This window comes from Lipophrys pholis (genome assembly GCF_963383615.2).
Source record: "Lipophrys pholis genome assembly, contig: SCAFFOLD_29, whole genome shotgun sequence".
In the NCBI taxonomy this organism is placed as follows: domain Eukaryota; kingdom Metazoa; phylum Chordata; class Actinopteri; order Blenniiformes; family Blenniidae; genus Lipophrys; species Lipophrys pholis.
The window spans coordinates 97,501-115,743 of NW_028292107.1; the positions used below are offsets into that span (position 1 = coordinate 97,501).

The following is an 18,243-nucleotide window of genomic DNA, read 5'->3' on the forward strand; positions in this document are numbered from 1 at the left end:
TTATAGATTCTCTGAATCCTGTATTTTTCCGTTTGACAGAATCTTTTAATCCTTCTTTGATCAATAGAAGATCTTTGTTATTGTTTTCTTTGTTTAACATTTCTTCCTAATTCTGCATTTCTTACAGCTTTATTCACATTGTTGTCTAGATATTCTGATTCCCAGTCACTTGTAATAAATAGCTCTTTTCCACCAGCTCCTACTCAGCCTTACTCCACTTGACCCTACTGGCCTTGCCTCTACTCCACTCAGCCTCACTTGTTTTCCATTACAATAGAACGACCACGGCGTGGGCGGAGTCATCGGAGCTTTCTCCGTCATGCACAAGTAATCACCCCGATGTGATGCTTCACTGTCCGGTGTTTCGGTTTCACTGGTGCTCCTGTTAACTGGTGACTTCTGCCACAAGCTGTTAGTAGCTACTGATGTTAAAATAAGAAAAACAAACCATACGATACTTTAAATTCTAATAGAAATGTGGTTAAACAGCGTTCACCAGGACAGCTGCAGACTTTGGTCTTTTTTGTTTTTTATTGTGTTCAGGTTTAAAAAATGGCGGGTGAATGAGCAGCCTGCCGTCTCCTCGTCTTCGCTCGCTTGGAACCTCAGTGTACTACGGTGTACCATGAAAGTACCTGGTAGCAGGGACCATCATGTAGTGGAAAAGTGTCAAAGGTGAGTAGAGTCAAGAGGAGTAAGGCTGAGGAGGTGGAGCAGCACCTTAACCTATTTAAGGTGCTGCTCTGGTGAGGACAGGTAACTTGTTTAGAACGTATTCAGGAGCAACACTGATCAGGTCCAATCAGCAGTTTTTCCTTTGGACATGTCAAAGTATTTATTTGATATCCACAGTCCAATTGTTGATTCCTGTCCTCAATGACTCGCCCAATACTGAGTTCCTCTAACACAGGGGTGGGCATTCCTGGTCCTCGAGGGCCGCAGTCCTGCACGGTTTCTATGTGTCCTCACATCAAGACAGCTGACAGCAATGATTGGCTCGTTATCAAGCTTTCTGCAGAGCCTCATCATGACAACTCAGTTGGTCTGAGAAGGGAGACGTGGAAAACACGCAGGAATGTGGCCCTCGAGGACCAGGAATGCCCACCCCTGCTCTAACACAATAAATGTTTCCTCCTACTGCCACTCTCCCTGGCCCGGTTCACAAACTGTGTCTGCACACCTGGCATCCATTAGGTGGAGGCTTTAGAACCTCCACCTCTCCCTAGCTCTGTACTCTGGACTGTCTGTATTACAATCTGTTGTCCTGATTGTTTTGTAAACAGTTGATGTTGTTGGGAACACTGGTTGTACATCAGGCAATTTGACTGTTGATGATGATGAGTAACTGTGATATGATCACTTTATTCAGTAATGAGTAATCTAACGAGTTACTATTTCCAAACCAGTAATCAGATTAAAGTTACTTCTCCAAATCACCATGCATTACTATTGTAGCATTACTATTGTAGCCTTACTATTGTAGCATTACTATTGTCACGTTACTATTGTAGCATTACTATTGTAGCATTACTATTGTAGCATTACTATTGTGGCCTTACTATTGTGGCCTTACTATTGTTGCCTTACTAGTGTAGCGTTACTATTGTGGTGTTACTATTGTGGCGTTACTATTGTGGCCTTATTATTGTAGCATTACTATTGTGGCATTACTATTGTAGCCTTACTATTGTACCGTTAGTAATAAAGCATTACTATTGTGGCATGACTATTTTAGTGTTACTATTGTAGCATTACTATTGTGGCGTTACTATTGTAGCCTTACTATTGTAGCCTTACTATTGTGGCATTACTATTGTGGCATTACTATTTTAGAGTTACTATTGTAGCGTTACTATTGTGGCGTTACTATTGTAGCCTTACTATTGTAGCCTTACTATTGTGGCATTACTATTGTAGCATTACTATTGTGGCATTACTATTGTGGCATTACTATTTTAGAGTTACTATTGTAGCGTTACTATTGTAGCGTTACTATTGTGGCATTACTATTGTGGCATTACTATTGTAGCATTACTATTGTAGCCTTGCTATTGTAGCCTTACTACTTTAGCATTACTACTGTAGCATTACTACTGTAGCATTACTACTGTAGCATTACCATTGTAGCATTAGTATTATAGCATTACTATAGAAGCATTACTATTGTAGCATTACTATAGTAGCATTACTATAGTAGCATTACTATTGCAGCATTACTATTGTAGCATTACTATTGTAGCATTGCTATTGTAGCATTACTATTGTAGCATTGCTATTGTAGCGTTAGTATCGTGGCATTACTACTGCAGCATTACTATTGTAGCATTACTACTGTAGCGTTACTATTGTAGCATTACTATTGTAGCCTTACTATTGTAGCCTTACTATTGTACCGTTAGTAATAAAGCATTACTATTGTGGCATTATTATTTTAGTGTTACTATTGTAGCATTACTATTGTAGCATTACTATTGTGGCGTTACTATTGTAGCCTTACCATTGTAGCCTTATTATTGTGGCATTACTATTGTGGCATTACTATTTTAGAGTTACTATTGTAGCGTTACTATTGTAGCATTACTATTGTAGCATTACAATTTTAGCATTAGTATTGTAGCATTACTATTGTAGCATTACTATAGTAGCATTACTATTGTGGCATTACTATTGTAGCATTACTATTGTAGCATTAGTATTGTAGCATTACTATAGTAGCATTACTATTGTAGCATTACTATTGTAGCATTACTATTGTAGCATTACTATTGTAGCATTACTATTGTGGCATTACTATTGTGGCATTACTATTGTAGCATTACTATTGTAGCATTACTATTGTGGCATTACTATTGTAGCATTACTATTGTAGCATTAGTATTGTAGCATTACTATAGTAGCATTACTATTGTAGCATTACTATTGTAGCATTACTATTGTGGCGTCCAGCAGGATGAGTTTCTTCTCTACAAAGACACTTTATTATTAAACAGAAGCGGCTGCTCGTTCTCTCCTCCAAACTAACAGACACACACAGAGCATGCTGTCTGACCTGACCCGCCCCCTTCTCCACTCTCAGCCAATCACAGAGCAACTCGCTCTAACGGTGCGTTCAGGTGACACAAAATAATTGGAACCAAGAAATGTCAACACTAAACTATATCATTGCAACAAGAACTGCAGAGATGTTGAACTCTTTTTGTAGTTTTTTTCTTTTTCAATCAATCAATCGATCAATGAAAGACTTTATTTGTCCCCTAGGGGGGTAATTAAAAGCTTGAATAGCGCAGATAGTCCAAATATACAAATAGATAAATAGATAAATAGATAAATAGTGCAACAACAGACTACAACTACATCACCACGTAAATAACTAGCTGCAATAGTAACAATCTGATAATAAAAGAGTGAGTCAGTTATAAATACAACAAAGAATAAAGGTCAAAGGTTAAATAATTATCAGCAGGTGCAGGAGGCAGTGGTCAGCAGAGCTTTTGGCAAAACCGGTTGTAATTTTTATGTTCAGAGGATGGGGTGTTGTCGACAGCTGTTAATAAATGTGTAATCTAACTTAGTTACTTTTAAAAACAAGTAATCAATAAAGTCACTAGTAATCAGTAATTAGATTACTTTTTCAAGGTAAATGTGTCAACACTGATTAGTGATGATCAAAGAGTCATGGATCATGAACAAAAAATTGAATCTGATGTGCATCAGAAAACCTCGGGGCACCACCTGTTTAACAGGAAATGATGCCAATTTATATCAGTCTCATCAAGATAGACTAAACTCTTAATTTAGAATTTAATTAATACTTAAATTAAAAACAATTAACACAATTAATCATAAAATATGTAGAATTTCAGTGTTTCTGACATAGAAGAGGTCGACATTTCATTCACTCTTGCCTCTGCTCTCTCATCCTCCTCTCTTTCCTTGGTGGATCCTCAGCCTCCTAAGTGATGATATTTTCATCCAGCCACAGGAGCACACCTGAAGTGAGTGTCCTGCTGCTGCTGGGCTTGTCTCATGTGTGGTGTTCTTGCTCGTAGTCGTGTCGGTGTCAGAGTCTGAGGCAGAACTCTGTGACATGGAGCATCACAAACACAGTGAGTGGAGGAAGTAAAGCTGCTGCTCTCCACCTGAACTTACACTGGAAACTTTACTTTGTAGTTTTACGTCCTGATTAATAGAGGAGGAAATATCAAGAGGCTGCAGTGTTCTACTGAGATGTTTTACTGATGTTCTAGAGATGTGAGCAGGAGAACAGAGAGTGGTGGATATTAATGATCAATAATGTCAGAACCTGAGAGCTTCCAGTTTACAGTGAGGACTCTCCAGTCCAGCCGACAGCCGCTTCACTCCTGAATCCTGCAGCTTGTTGTCACTCAGGTCCAGATGTGTCAGACTGGAGGACAGAGAGCTGAGGACTGAGGACAGAGCTCCACAGCTTCTCTCTGACAGACCACAGCTGCTCAACCTGAAGAAGAAGCAACAATGAAAACCAGTTCAATGTTTGTCATGGACTCAGTTCTACATATTTGTTCATGACCCACGTACACAGCTTTGTTGGAGGCTTTGACCACTGGCAGCAGCTTCAGAAGAGCCTCCTCTGAAGCAGAGTATTTCTTCAGGTCAAACTCCTTCAGATCTTCTTCTGATGACAGTAAGATGAAGACCAGAGCTGACCACTGAGCAGGAGACAGTCTACCAGTGGAGAGAAGTCCTGATCTCAGGGACTGTTGGATCTCCTCCACCAGAGAACCATCGTTCAGTTCATTCAGACAGTGGAACAGATTGATGCTTCTCTCTGCAGACAGATTCTCACTCAGCTTCTCCTTGATGTACTGGACTGTTTCCTGATTGGTCTGTGAGCTACTTCCTGTCTGTGTCAGCAGACCTCGGAGGAGACTCTGATTGGTCTGCAGTGAAAGACCCAGGAGGAAGCGGAGGAACAAGTCCAGGTGTCCATTTGGACTCTTCAAGGCCTCGTCCACTGCTCTCTGATGGAGATGGTGGAGATTGTTCTTCATCAGGACTGTTTGTTGTTGTTCATCCAGGAGGTTGATTCCAGAGCTGATGAAGGTCTGATGGACATGAAGAGCAGCCAGAAACTCCTGAAGGCTCAGATGGATGAAGCAGAAGACCTTGTCCTGGTACAGGCCTTGCTCCTCTTTAAAGACCTGTGTGAACATTCCAGAGTACAGTGAGGCTGCTCTGAGATCCAGGCCACACTCTGTCAGGTCGGAGTCATAGAAGATCAGATTTCCTTTCTGCAGCTCATCAAAAGCCAGTTTTCCCAGAGACTCCACCATCTCCCTGCTCTCTGGACTCCAGTGTGGATCTGTGGCAGCTCCTCCATCATACTTGACCTTCTTGACTTTGGCCTGGACCACCAGGTGGTGGATGTACATCTGAGTCATGGTCTTGGGCAGCTCTCCTCCCTCTCTGCTCTTCAACACCTCCTCCAGAACTGTAGCAGTGATCCAGCAGAAGACTGGGATGTGGCACATGATGTGGAGGCTTCGTGAGGTCTTGATGTGGGAGATGATCCTGCTGGCCTGCTGCTCCTCTCTGAACCTCCTCCTGAAGTACTCCTCCTTCTGTGGGTCAGTGAACCCTCGGACCTCCGTCACCATGCCGACACAGTCAGGAGGGATGTGATTGGCTGCTGCAGGTCGTGTGGTGATCCAGAGGCGAGCAGAGGGAAGCAGGTTCCCCCTGATGAGGTTTGTCAGCAGCACATCCACTGAGGTGGACTCTGTAACATCAGTCAGGATCTCAGGGTGCTGGAAGTCCAGAGGGAGTCGACACTCATCCAGACCGTCAAAGATGAAGACCACCTGGAGGTCTTCAAAGCTGCAGAGTCCTGCTTCTTTGGTTGGAGTGAAGAAGTGATGAACAAGTCCCACCAAGCTGAACTTCTTCTCCTTCAGCACATTCAGCTCTCTGAAGGTGAATGGAAATGTGAAGTGGACGTCCTGGTTGCTTTGGTCTTCAGCCCAGTCCAGAGTGAACTTCTGTGTCAGGACTGTTTTCCCAATGCCAGCCACTCCCTTTGTCAGCACTGTTCTGATTGGTGGAGATCTTCCAGGTGAGGCTTTAAAGAGGTCTCCTGGTCTGATGCTGCTTTCTGCTCTGGCTGCTCTCCTGGATGCTGTTTCAATCTGTCTGACCTCATGTTCCTCATTGACCTCTGCAGTCCCTCCCTCTGTGATGTGGAGCTCTGTGTAGATCTGCTTCAGGAGGGTGAACTCTCCTGCTTTAGAGAGCCCCTCAAACACAACCTGGAACCTCTTCTTCAGGGCACATTTCACCTTCTGTTGGCAGACTCCAGCAGAAGTTCCTGAAAAGAAGAAACAGGGAATGAGTTGAGTGTGTTTGACATTGAATGTGAAGATGACAGTGTGTTAGTGGAGATGTTTCTCCTCCATCAGCTCCACCCAGCTCCTCAGTGGAGACCAAACAGCCTCTGATCTGATGCAGATTTTTGCATCACATGAGCAGCAGAGTTCAGGAACTCTCTTTGTGTCTCCTCTTCTCTGCTGCTTGTTTTGGACTTTCTGCCTGTTTCACACTTTCTGTGTCTGACCTGGAAATGACCTGTGTTCTCTGGATGGACTCTGTTTCTGACTGCTTTCTGCTCCAGCTGAGAACATTTCAGCTTCATCTCCATCCTGTGAAATGAGATCAAATCCTCTTACTGCTCCTCAGACGCTCAGCCAGCTCCTCCTGCTTCATCCTCCTCAGGAAGTCCAGGGTGATCCTCAGAAATGACTCTCTGCTGCTCCTCTGCTCTTCATCCTCATCCTCCCTCTCACTCTCTGAGCATGCTGGGTAATCTGGACTCAGGAGCTTCTTCATCTTCTTCAGCTCCTTCTTCATGAAAGTCACCATGTTGTCCTCCAGCAGCTGGAACAGAGAAACATCTGGAGTTGACTTTGAGCTGAAACTGAAGCCAGATTGAGATGTGAGTGTAAATCCAGTGCAGAGAGCAGGATGGACAACATGTGAAGCCAAATCACACTTCATGTGGGATCTCCAGCAGAAGCAGCTTCAAGCATCAGTGAAGCCTGGAAGCTGGATGAAGGTTGGACTGTTTCACTTTGGACCTGAATGGATCTAATAAGCTGAGTGTCTGTTTCATGTTTCAGCTGGAAGTCACAGCAGCTTCTTCTGTCTCATGATGTGACAGTAAAGTGTTGAATGGAGACGTGTTCTCACCATAAATGTGGAGTCCAGATGTCTTTGATGCTGAGGGGCGGAGCCACCAGGGAGAAGCTGGGAGCTCTGCTGGCTCACGCTGCAGAAACATGTTGACTTTGTTAAAGCTGCTGTGTGGTGTGATGAGGAATCCTGAGACAAACACTGATTCTCACCCCTCATCACCACTTCCTGCTCCACATTTAAAGGTATAGGGTTTCCTCATAGACCGGTCACTCTTCATGGACACACAGCTGGATGGAAACCCAGAGTCAGAGCTAAAAACAAACACAACATCAGGAACAGACTGACTGGAACAATGGAAGATACATGGAAGAACTGAGACTTTGATTCTCTAAGTCAGACTTTGTGAAAATACTGTGAGGATATTTAATAGTTATAAACTGGAGTTCCACATTTAAAGTTACTCTACCAGAAAAACAATCTTCAAAATGTACTTCCCATAAAACATCTCCCTTCTGCAGAGAGAATAAACCAAAACACCAAAACAAGACCATCAACACTCATTTGGACTCATTTCCAACCTGCAGTTTCCCAAATCGATCCACCAAAGTTGATGTTTACAAACCAAACATCAAACTGTGTTGATGTTTCCTAACTGACATCATCTTGGGAAATCTGCCACAAGGGTTTCTGGGATATCAAAGATGGCGTCGCAGAAGCTGAAGCAAAATGATGAAGATTGGACCGATTCAGCCCAAAATAAAAGACTGGACTTTCTCAGAGAAAGAGGATTAGAACCTCCAGAATATTCTTAAATGTTGTGAAACTGATCATTAATCAGCAAGAGGTCAACACACTGGTATGTTCCTTTAAATTTAAATGCTGGAATTAAGTGTTTGTGTGAGTGTCATGACCAATTCCATTCAGAAAGGTATTAATGTATCAGAGATCAACTTCAACAACTGAAACTGGATCCTACATGTTTCATGTTTCCCAAATGGATTCTGGTCGAATAACTTTAAAGTTAAAAATCATTCAGTTCAAATCTTTTCCATCCCCCCCATCCCCCTCTCCTCTGGTGTTCCCCAGGGCTCTGTACTTGGTCCCACCTTCTTCATTGTCCATCTCCTCCACTTTCTCATTTCTCATAAATACCTCATGAAGTTTCTTTGCGATGCAGACGACACTCAGCTCTACGTCTCCACCAAACCAACTTCACCCTCCCACCCACCTCCATCAGTGACTAACTGCAGGACATCAAGTCCTGGTTCTTCTTCAAATTGATCAAACTCAGCAGTGATAAAGAAGTTCTCCTCATATGATTCAGGTCCATTAAAGTTCCTAGTTTGTCCTCCATCATGGACAGCTCCTCTGGTTCCCCTCCAGTCAGGGTGAGGAGTCTGGGTGTCTTCCTCGACAGCACTCTGTTATTTCCAACCCACATCAATAGAATGACTGAGTCAGCATATTTCCACCCTGGTAACATCAAGCTCTGTTGCTCCTCCCTCTCACCCAGCAGCATCTCCACACTGCTCCACACCCTGGTCACCTCCACCTGTTTCCTTCTCTCTGCTCTCCCTCTCAAATCCTCCAGAAACTCCACCTGTTGTCAAATTCTTTTGTATGAATCATCATCAGAACACCTTCCATCCTTCACATGACACTGCTTCTCCAGAAACTCCACTGACTTCAGTTCAACAGCTTCACTTCACAATTCTTTTCCAGACATTCAAGTTCATGATGAAGCTCCTCCCTCTGTACCTCATTGATCTCCTCTGTGCCTCACCCTCCTCCTTCACGTCTCACCAACGTCCACAGTACTTCTCTGACCTCCTCTCTCAGCCTCACTGACCTCCAGCCTGGATGAACATCAGGAGGTCCAGAGCCTTCAGCCAGCAACTCTGGAACTTCTTCTCAACCAACATCCAAATCATCCAATCACTGACAACTTTCAAATCTTGTCTTCAAACTTTGAAACCAGCAGATTCATCATCAAAATAGGACTTTTGAAAGAGTGTAGGATCAGACTTTGCTGGTCAGTTTGCAGTTTGGACTCTTGTACTAAAATACTGGAAGTGAATCTTAGAGTGAGCACAACTTCTCTCACTCTGGTTTTGAGGAAATAAAAGAAAAGAAAGAGTTTCTTACTTTGTGTCTGAAGGTCCAGGTTCAGCACTGAAGTTTATTGGATGACCTTTGGACCAGTCACTCTTCATAGACAAGCTGGATACTGAAGACCCTGCTGTGTGTCTGAGCTTCTCACCTCTACACACACACACACACACACACACACACACACACACACACACACACACACACACACACACACACACACACACACACACACACACACACACACACACACACACACACACACACACACACACACACACACACACACACACACACACACACACACACACACACACACACACACACAGTCAGAATATTGTATTAGATCACCAGATCACACTTGGTTCTTCTCATTTCATTTCCTGTTTTCAACAAAAGAACTTTAATGTTATTTTCTTCTGGAAAAGTTTTCAGGACTTGATCAGTAAAAATATGTTTGATGAAAGAACTTCAATAAGCTTCATGTCATTTCCAATCTGCCTTTTGTTTCAAAGTTCCTGGAAAAGTAGTAGCATCTGATCTTGACTCTGACTTTTCCCACAATAATCAGTATGAACAGTTCCAGTCTGGTTTCCCTCAATGAAGCTCAGAAACAGAACCTCTCATCAGAATCACCATCAACCACCTCCTCCTCATCCTCATCCTGCTCCTCCTCCTCCTTGAATCACCAACTCCATGTAACCCTCCTCTACAAACTGACGTCCATCAGACTGTCCATCACATCACTGGATTGGTTCCATTCAATTCCATTTAAATCAATTTGATTCAATTCAATTCATAGAGAACCACAATAATCTCAAGGTACTTCTACAGAGAAAAAACTCAACTGTTCCACCACAGCAAGTAAAAGCAACAGTAGAAAGAAAAAACATTATAACAGGAAAAAAAGTGTAGAACCAGACTCAGAGGAGGAGACTTTCTATAGAACCAGACTCAGAGGAGACTTTCTGTTCTTCTGGTTGAAGGTTCAAAGATATAAAGTTATGAAGTGAGAGGACAAGGACAGAGAGCAACAAGCAACATGCAGATTTGTCTTTAGTTGCATTGAGTTCATTCATTTCAAATCTTTTCCATCCCCCCCATCCCCCTCTCCTCTGGTGTTCCCCAGGGCTCTGTAATTGGTCCCACCTTCTTCATTGTCCATCTCCTCCACTTGTCCATATTTCTCATGAATACATCATGAAGATTCTTTGCATTGAAGACGACACTCAGCTCTACGTCTCCACCAAACCAACTTCACCCTCCCACCCACCTCCATCAGTGACTATCTACAGGACATCAAGTCCTGGTTCTTCTTCTAATTGATCAAACTCAGCAGTGATAAAGAAGTTCTCCTCATATGATTCAGGTCCATTAAAGGTCCTAGTTTGTCCTCCATCATGGACAGCTCCTCTGGTTCCCCTCCAGTCAGGGTGAGGAGTCTGGGTGTCTTCCTCGACAGCACTCTGTTATTTCCAACCAACATCAATAGAATGACTGAGTCAGCATATTTCCACCCTGGTAACATCAAGCTCTGTTGCTCCTCCCTCTCACCCAGCAGCATCTCCACACTGCTCCACACCCTGGTCACCTCCACCTGTTTCCTTCTCTCTGCTCTCCCTCTCAAGTCCTCCAGAAACTCCACCTGCTGTCAAATTCTTCTGGATGAATCATCATCAGAACACCTTCCATCCTTCACATGACACTGCTTCTCCAGAAACTCCACTGACTTCAGTTCAACAGCTTCACTTCACAATTCTTTTCCAGACATTCAAGTTCCTGATGAAGCTCCTCCCTCTGTACCTCATTGATCTCCTCTGTCCCTCACCCTCCTCCTTCACGTCTCACCAGCGTCCACAGTACTTCTCTGACCTCCTCTCTCAGCCTCACTGACCTCCAGCCTGGATGAACATCAGGAGGTCCAGAGCCTCCAGCCAGCAACTCTGGAACTTCTTCTCAACCAACATCCAAATCATCCAATCACTGACAACTTTCAAATCTTCTCTTCAAACTTTGAAACCAGCAGATTCATCATCAAAATAGGACTTTTGAAAGAGTGGAGGATCAGACTTTGCTGCTCAGTTTGCAGTTTGGACTCTTGTACTAAAATACTGGAAGTGAATCTTAGAGTGAGCACAACTTCTCTCACTCTGGTTTTGAGGAAAGAAAAGAAAAGAAAGAGTTTCTTACTTTGTGTCTGAAGGTCCAGGTTCAGCACTGAAGTCTGGTGGATAATCTTTGGACCCGTCACTCTTCATAGACAAGCTGCTGGATACTGAAGACCCTGCTGTGTGTCTGAGCTTCTCACCTCTACACACACACACACACACACACACACACACAAAATATTGTATTAGATCACCAGATCACACTTGGTTCTTCTCATTTAATTTCCTGTTTTCAACAAAAGAACTTTAATGTTATTTTCTTCTGGAAAAGTTTTCAGGACTTGATCAGTCAAAATATGTTTGATGAAAAAACTTCAATAACCTTCATGCTGACTCTGGACTTTTACCCTCCTCCTCCTCCTCCTTGAATCACCAACTCCATGTAACCCTCCTCTACAGACTGACGTCCATCAGACTGTCCATCACATCACTGGATTGGTTCCATTCAATTCCATTTGATTCAATTTGATTCAATTCAATTCATAGAGAACCACAATAATCTCAAGGTCAGTCACCAGATCTCAATCCAATAGAACCTGAATTTCACCTCTTACAGATTAAACTTGGATTAGAAAGGCCCAGTCAGTCACCAGATCTCAATCCAATAGAACCTGAATTTCACCTCTTACAGATTAAACTTGGATTAGAAAGGCCCAGTCAGTCACCAGATCTCAATCCAATAGAACCAGAATTTCACCTCTTACAGATTAAACCTGGATTAGAAAGGCCCACAAAGCAACATCAAGTGAGCGGCTCTGCGGTGAAGCCTGGAAGAGCATTAAAATAGAGGAAAGCCAGCGAGCGCCTGCTGACGTCATGAGTTCACAACTTCAGCCAGTCATTGCCTGTAAAGGCTTTTCAACAAGTGTGAGAGATGAAGGATTGATTCTCTCTTATTTCATTGGTTCAGGGACTTTTGAGCCTCTGACATGAAGGGATTGTGTTCAAATCCTTTAGTTCCTCACATTGTTATGGGATGTTTTAGTTGAAGCCACTGAATTAAAGCTGAAGTCTGGAGGGTTTCATTTCTATTTCCTGTGGTAATATACAGAACAAAATGAGACAGACTTTGTCTCTGGACAAATCTTTGTGGACCAAACTGTAAGTTAGTGATGTGGGACGTTTGGACTTCAGGGTCATGTGGAGACGTCCACTTCCTTTAAACTCCCTGTTGGAAAGGTGACACTGCTCTGACCTTGGATCAGGTTAAGAGGAGTTAGAAACTCTGACCTGAAAGACAACACATGATCTCCTAGTCTTTGTCCTTTCCACTGCTTGTCCTTGTGTCTTTCATGATCACATTGGGACTGATCATGGGGACGGTGGAATGTCTCTGCACCTCATGTCCTTTACTGCAGCTCTTTTTCTGCTGCCTGTTGAAATCACTTCAGCTCACTTTGGATGACTTGAAATCACTGAGCCTTGAGACGTGTCAATACAGCAGAGCCACTTTTACTCCATTTCATCTTTCTATGGAGTTTACATTTAGTGTCCATTCTTCTGTTTGCTGTTTGACTGAATGCAGGAGGGGGGGACGTCTCTTACCTGTCCACACACTCTGGTGGGTCTTCTTCATCCACGTCCCACATGTTGAGTCAGACAGAGAGAAACACACCAACCTGCTCAACACACACACACACACACACACACACACACACACACACACACACACACACACCGAGACAAAACAGAGAAAGAAGAAAAACAAGAAGCATAAATAATGAACAAACAGAGGAAATAAGATGAGCGAAGAAAATATAGAAACATGGAAAATACAACAATCAATAGGATTAATGTCAGTTGGAGTTTTCAGGGGAAAAGAATGAAGCGTCTGGATGATAAATAATGAGATGATTGAGTCGTGTGTGAGTGTGTGTGTGTGTGTGTGTGTTTGAATGTTTTGACACAAACATGAGCCAATCAGAGTGAAGGAGGGCTGAAGCCCCGCCCACTGCTGAATGTTTTCAGAGTTTCTCCATGGAGAAGAAAAGAAGTGAAGAAAGGAGTTAAATGGAGGATGAAATGTTTGTCCAACAGGTGAAGAAGAAGAAAGCAGCTGTCAGAGGTTTGTGATGGTGTGAATGAAAGAGAAAAAGAGAAGTTAGAAAGTCTTTTGCTCCGTTGTGGAAGCTTCTAAAGAGCTGACAGATTCTCACCTGAACTCTCTTCTCTTCTTCTTACAGACACTTTTCCACGTGTGAGGAAACTTGTGGAGAGAAGAAGCTGCTCTTCGTCCGTCTTCGTCCTTCTCAGTCCGTCTCTGATGTCTAACAACCTCGACGTTCTCTGTCCTGCTCTCTCTGACACACCCAGAGGAGGAAGCAGGAAGTGGGGCCCAGTGGGGGAGTTGTTTTCACATAAATCACGTGTTTCCTCCGTTCTACTCAGGAAGAGCAGAAATGTTTCAGAGGGGAAGCGATGAAATATGAGCTCCTCTAGGCACAGAAATCACCATTATAAGAACACAAGAATGTGTCTCATTCAAACACAATCATCAATATAAACGGTACAAACCACAAACTGTTTAAATTACTTGAAATATGTGGTTTGATGAAAACAAGACAATGTTGTAAAACTATTGTAAAAACATTTGAATCTGACGTGGCTGTCACAAATACACACCAGTCATGAGAACATAGCCTCTGTGATTTAGAGTCCAAGACGCCTGCAGATAACAGAATGTTGATTCTGAGAGTCTGAGAGTCTGAGAGTCTGAGAGTCTGAGAGAGTCCAGAGTCTGAGAGTCTGAGAGTCTGAGAATCCAGAGTCCAGAGTCTGAGATTCTCAGAGACTCAGAGACTCAGAGTCTCAGAGTCTCAGAGTCCAGAGTCCAGAGTCTGAGAGTCTGAGAGTCTGAGAGTCTGAGAGTCTGAGAGTCCGGGAGCCTGAGAGTCCAGAGTCTGAGAATCCAGAGTCCAGAGTCCAGAGTCCAGAGTCCAGAGTCCGAGAGTCCGAGAGTCTGAGAGTCCAGCATCTGAGAGTCTTGAGGGAATTCTTTCATGGTGATTTCAAACTAACACAGAATGTTACACTTGAGCTGATTGGACCTTCCTGGTGGATTAACCAGAGTCCTGGACCAGGAATCAGGATCTTCTCTTATGGACGCTCTTCAGCGTAACTCTGAGTTTCTGTACTGCCACGCTGGTTCACTTCTTACCTGGTAACTCACTGTGGGAACTTTCTGAACCTCTAACCTGCTCCGGAGCAGGTTATGTTCTGGATCAGAGATCAAGGAGCATTAAAGCTCCGCCTCCTGACCAATCAGATCTCTTGGATAATGACCAGCCCATTCCAGCAGATTGAGAGGTTCACAGATTGTGAGAGAAGAGAAAGACTTTTTACAGATAGAGGCAATCTTTTTGACAGGATTTAGAGTTCTTTTGTTCTTTGACTTTCTGTTTTGGCTAAATCAATGAGTTGTTGGTTCCACAGCGGTGTCTGGCATCCATTGACTCCACCTTACCCCACCTGAAACCTAACCCAGTCTGTGACTGTGTGAGTGGGTGGGGAGGTAAGGAGGCAATCTGGAGAACCTCATAGAATCACAGAGGAACTCTCATTGCATTGAAGAGAGCACTTCTTGGAAAACCGAAGGATCATTAGATCCATTGATGACTTTGTTATTGTTTGGGTTGAACTCCCTCAGAGCGAATGGCTGGATGAGAATTCAGACGAGAGAAGGAAACCTCACGGCCACAGTAATTCATCCCCTCGTCTCTGTCTGGAGGTTTCACTTAATATTTGATGTTTTATAGAACAACGTTGTGTTTCAGTTCTCATTCAAATTGACAAACTAGATTCCCATGAGAGAGAGAGAGAGAGAGAGAGAGAGCACATGGGGTCGGGGTGGGAGGGGCTTATATTGGAAACATGCTGATGGTGCACAAAAGCAGCGCGCCCACACACTTCCTGTGAGCTCTTGTCTAGAGACACACCACTTCCTCATCCTCATCCCTCAAATAAAAAACACACACACACACACACACACACACACACACACACACACACACACACACACACACACACAATTCAATTCAATTTTATTTGTAAAGCGCTAAATCACATCAACAAACATCTCAAAGCGCTCTTACAATGATAGAGTACAACAGGACCCAACTAAACCTTCCAAAGCAAGCAGATGTAACAAGCAACAGTGGAAACCAGGAAAAACTCCCTCGCATGGAGAGAAGTTCATAAGAACTCCCTCTTCAGGAAGAAACCGTGGGGCGGACCCTAGACTCTGGAAGGGCGGCCATCCGCCTTGACCGGTTGGGGGGAGAAGTACATGGGATAGGACAGGGAGAGAGAGGAAGAAGAGGGAGAGAGAGAGTGGCAGACAGGCCAGATAAGTACAAATACTAAGAAAAGTCTATGATGAGCGTTGGTCTGATGATGAACTAATCTCAGTCTGGAGTTTAAGGGCCGTGCCGTTGCGGTGGGGTCCCGGTGCTGTGGTGGGGTTGGGTAGTAGAACCGTGGTAATGCCACTCTGGGAGTCTTGGGTCTGATCCCCTGGATCCTGCTCTCCTCCTGTCAGGGAGAAAAACAGACGGCGGCAGTATCTGGTGGCTACAGTAATGTTGTTACACAGAGAGAAAGAAAGAAAGACAGAGCCTCCAAATGTAGAGATACTCCCTTTAACGGGAGAGAGAAAATCCCCTCAGCAGTCTAGGCCTAGAGCAGCTCAACTTAGTGCTGCTATTTTATTCCTAATGAGAAGCTCTATCAAAGAGGAAGGTTTTTAGTCTACTCTTAAATAAACTAATGGTGTCGGCCCTTCGGACCGAGGCTGGTAGTTGATTCCAGAGTAAAGGAGCCATATGGCTGAAACTCCTGCCTCCTGTTTTACTTTGAAGGACTTTAGGGATTACCAACAGTCTTGCATCCTCAGAGCGAAGGGCTCGTGGAGGGTGATAAACTTCTAGAAGTTTCTCGATATAGGACGGAGCCTTCTGATGAAGAGTTTTATATGTGATCAGAAGGATCTTGAATTCTATTCTAGATTTAATTGGAAGCCAGTGTAAGGATGCTAAGACTGGGGAGATGTGCTCTCTTCTTCCAGTTCTGGTTAGTAAACGTGCAGCAGCGTTCTGCACTAGCTGTAAGGTCCTAACAGAGGAGTTTGGACATCCTGACATTAGGGAGTTACAATAATCTAATCTTGAAGTCACAAAGGCATGAATAATTTTTTCTGCATCTTTGAAGGACAAGAAGTTTCTAATTTTTGCAATATTCCTTAGATGGAAGAAGGCTGTCCTGGAGACATGTATAACATGGGAAATAAAGGACAGATCCTGATCAAAAATAACACCCAGGTTCCTAATATCACTGTTAGAGGTTAAGGTAATATTATCTAAGGTAATCAGACTATCTGAAAAGTAATCCCTGAGCTTTTTAGGACCTACGATTAGAACCTCAGTCTTGGATGTGTTGAGCATTAAGAAGTTGATAGACATCCAGGACTTAACGTCCCTGAGGCAGGACTCTAATTTAACAAGTTGGTCGGCCTGATTGGTTTTAATTGATAAGTATAGCTGAGTATCATCTGCATAACAATGAAAGTTAATGTTGTGTTTCCTAATAATATTTCCGAGTGGTAACATATAGAGATTAAACAATATCGGTCCGAGGACGGAGCCTTGTGGTACTCCACACAGAACTCGTTCATACATTGAAGATTTGTTATTTACATGAACAAATTGAAAGCGGTCAGATAAATATGATTTTAACCAGTTTCAGGCTAAGTTTTTAATGCCGACGGCATCTTCTAATCTCCTTAAAAGTATATTATGATCGACAGTATCAAATGCGGCACTAAGGTCCAGAAGAACTAAAACAGATAGAAGACCTCTATCTGAGGCCGTTAGAAGGTCATTAGTAACTTTTAGCAGAGCAGTCTCTGTACTGTGGTTCATTCTAAAGCCGGACTGAAAGTCCTCTAACAGATTATTCTCCTGCAGATAATCGTTGAGTTGTTTAGCGACTACTTTCTCCAGAACCTTTGACAGGAAAGGAAGGTTGGAGATGGGCCTGTAGTTTGAGAGAAGGCTTGTGTCTAAGTTTGGCTTCTTAATGAGAGGTTTAATAACTGCTAGTTTAAAGGATTGTGGCACATAGCCTATTGATAGAGACTGGTTAATAATTGCGAGTATAGAATTATTAATTAGTGGCAGTGCCTCTTTCAGAATTCTAGTAGGAATTGGGTCCAACAGGCTAGTAGTTGGTTTAGCAGAAGAAATAAGGGAATTGAGTTCGACTAGTTGTATTTGCTGAAAGCATTCCAGATGACTGTTAGGTTTAACCAGTTCCTCTGTTATGGGGCTAACGGACGGTAGGGTTTGATGGATGTTATCCCTAAGCGTTGTAATTTTATTTTGAAAGAACTTCATGAAGTCCTCACTACATATATTGATAGGAATGGTGGGCTCAACGCTATTTTGGTTCTTGGTCAGTTTGGCTACAGTACTGAAAAGAAACCGGGGGTTGTTTTTGTTTTCCTCTATTAAGGATGAGTAGTAGTTAGTTCTACTTCTACTCAGAGCTTTCTTATAAGTTTTGAAGCTATCCTTCCAGGCTATATAATCTAGCTCTGTTTTTGTTGAACGCCAAGTTCTTTCTAATCTGCGGGTGCGTTGTTTAAGCTCGCGGGTTGCTGAGTTAAACCATGGGGAGGACTTTTCCTGTTTTTTCATTTTCATTTTTTGAGGAGCTATGTCGTCTAGCGTTGTTTTTAGCATATCTGTCAGACTGTTTGTTAGGTATTCAATATCTGAGCTAGCAACAGTATACGGGTCAGGAA

The 18,243-nt window shown here is 43.2% G+C and overlaps 1 protein-coding gene across 4 annotated transcripts in view; it reads right to left on the reverse strand.

The window, feature by feature from the left end:
- LOC308128173 (protein NLRC3-like) overlaps positions 1 to 13,818 on the reverse strand; it is a 17,057-nt gene extending 3,239 nt beyond the window's left edge. Inside the window, exons 1-10 of one of the 4 annotated variants that reach the window (XM_080493861.1) lie at positions 13,601 to 13,803; positions 12,990 to 13,063; positions 11,467 to 11,586; positions 9,313 to 9,429; positions 7,377 to 7,478; positions 7,222 to 7,300; positions 6,702 to 6,909; positions 4,558 to 6,343; positions 4,304 to 4,477; positions 3,954 to 4,080 (exon numbers count right to left, since the gene is read on the reverse strand). In XM_080493861.1, the coding sequence (XP_080349987.1) occupies positions 3,969 to 4,080; positions 4,304 to 4,477; positions 4,558 to 6,343; positions 6,702 to 6,909; positions 7,222 to 7,300; positions 7,377 to 7,478; positions 9,313 to 9,429; positions 11,467 to 11,586; positions 12,990 to 13,033 (2,742 nt within the window). In that variant the 5' untranslated portion in view covers positions 13,034 to 13,063; positions 13,601 to 13,803 and the 3' untranslated portion in view covers positions 3,954 to 3,968. Of the gene's footprint in view, positions 1 to 3,953; positions 4,081 to 4,303; positions 4,478 to 4,557; positions 6,344 to 6,701; positions 6,910 to 7,221; positions 7,301 to 7,376; positions 7,479 to 9,312; positions 9,430 to 11,466; positions 11,587 to 12,989; positions 13,064 to 13,600 lie in introns of those variants that run through there. The other 3 variants (XM_080493859.1, XM_080493860.1, XM_080493858.1) reach the window with 3 other exon arrangements.
- Positions 13,819 to 18,243: the final 4,425 nt, after the last annotated feature.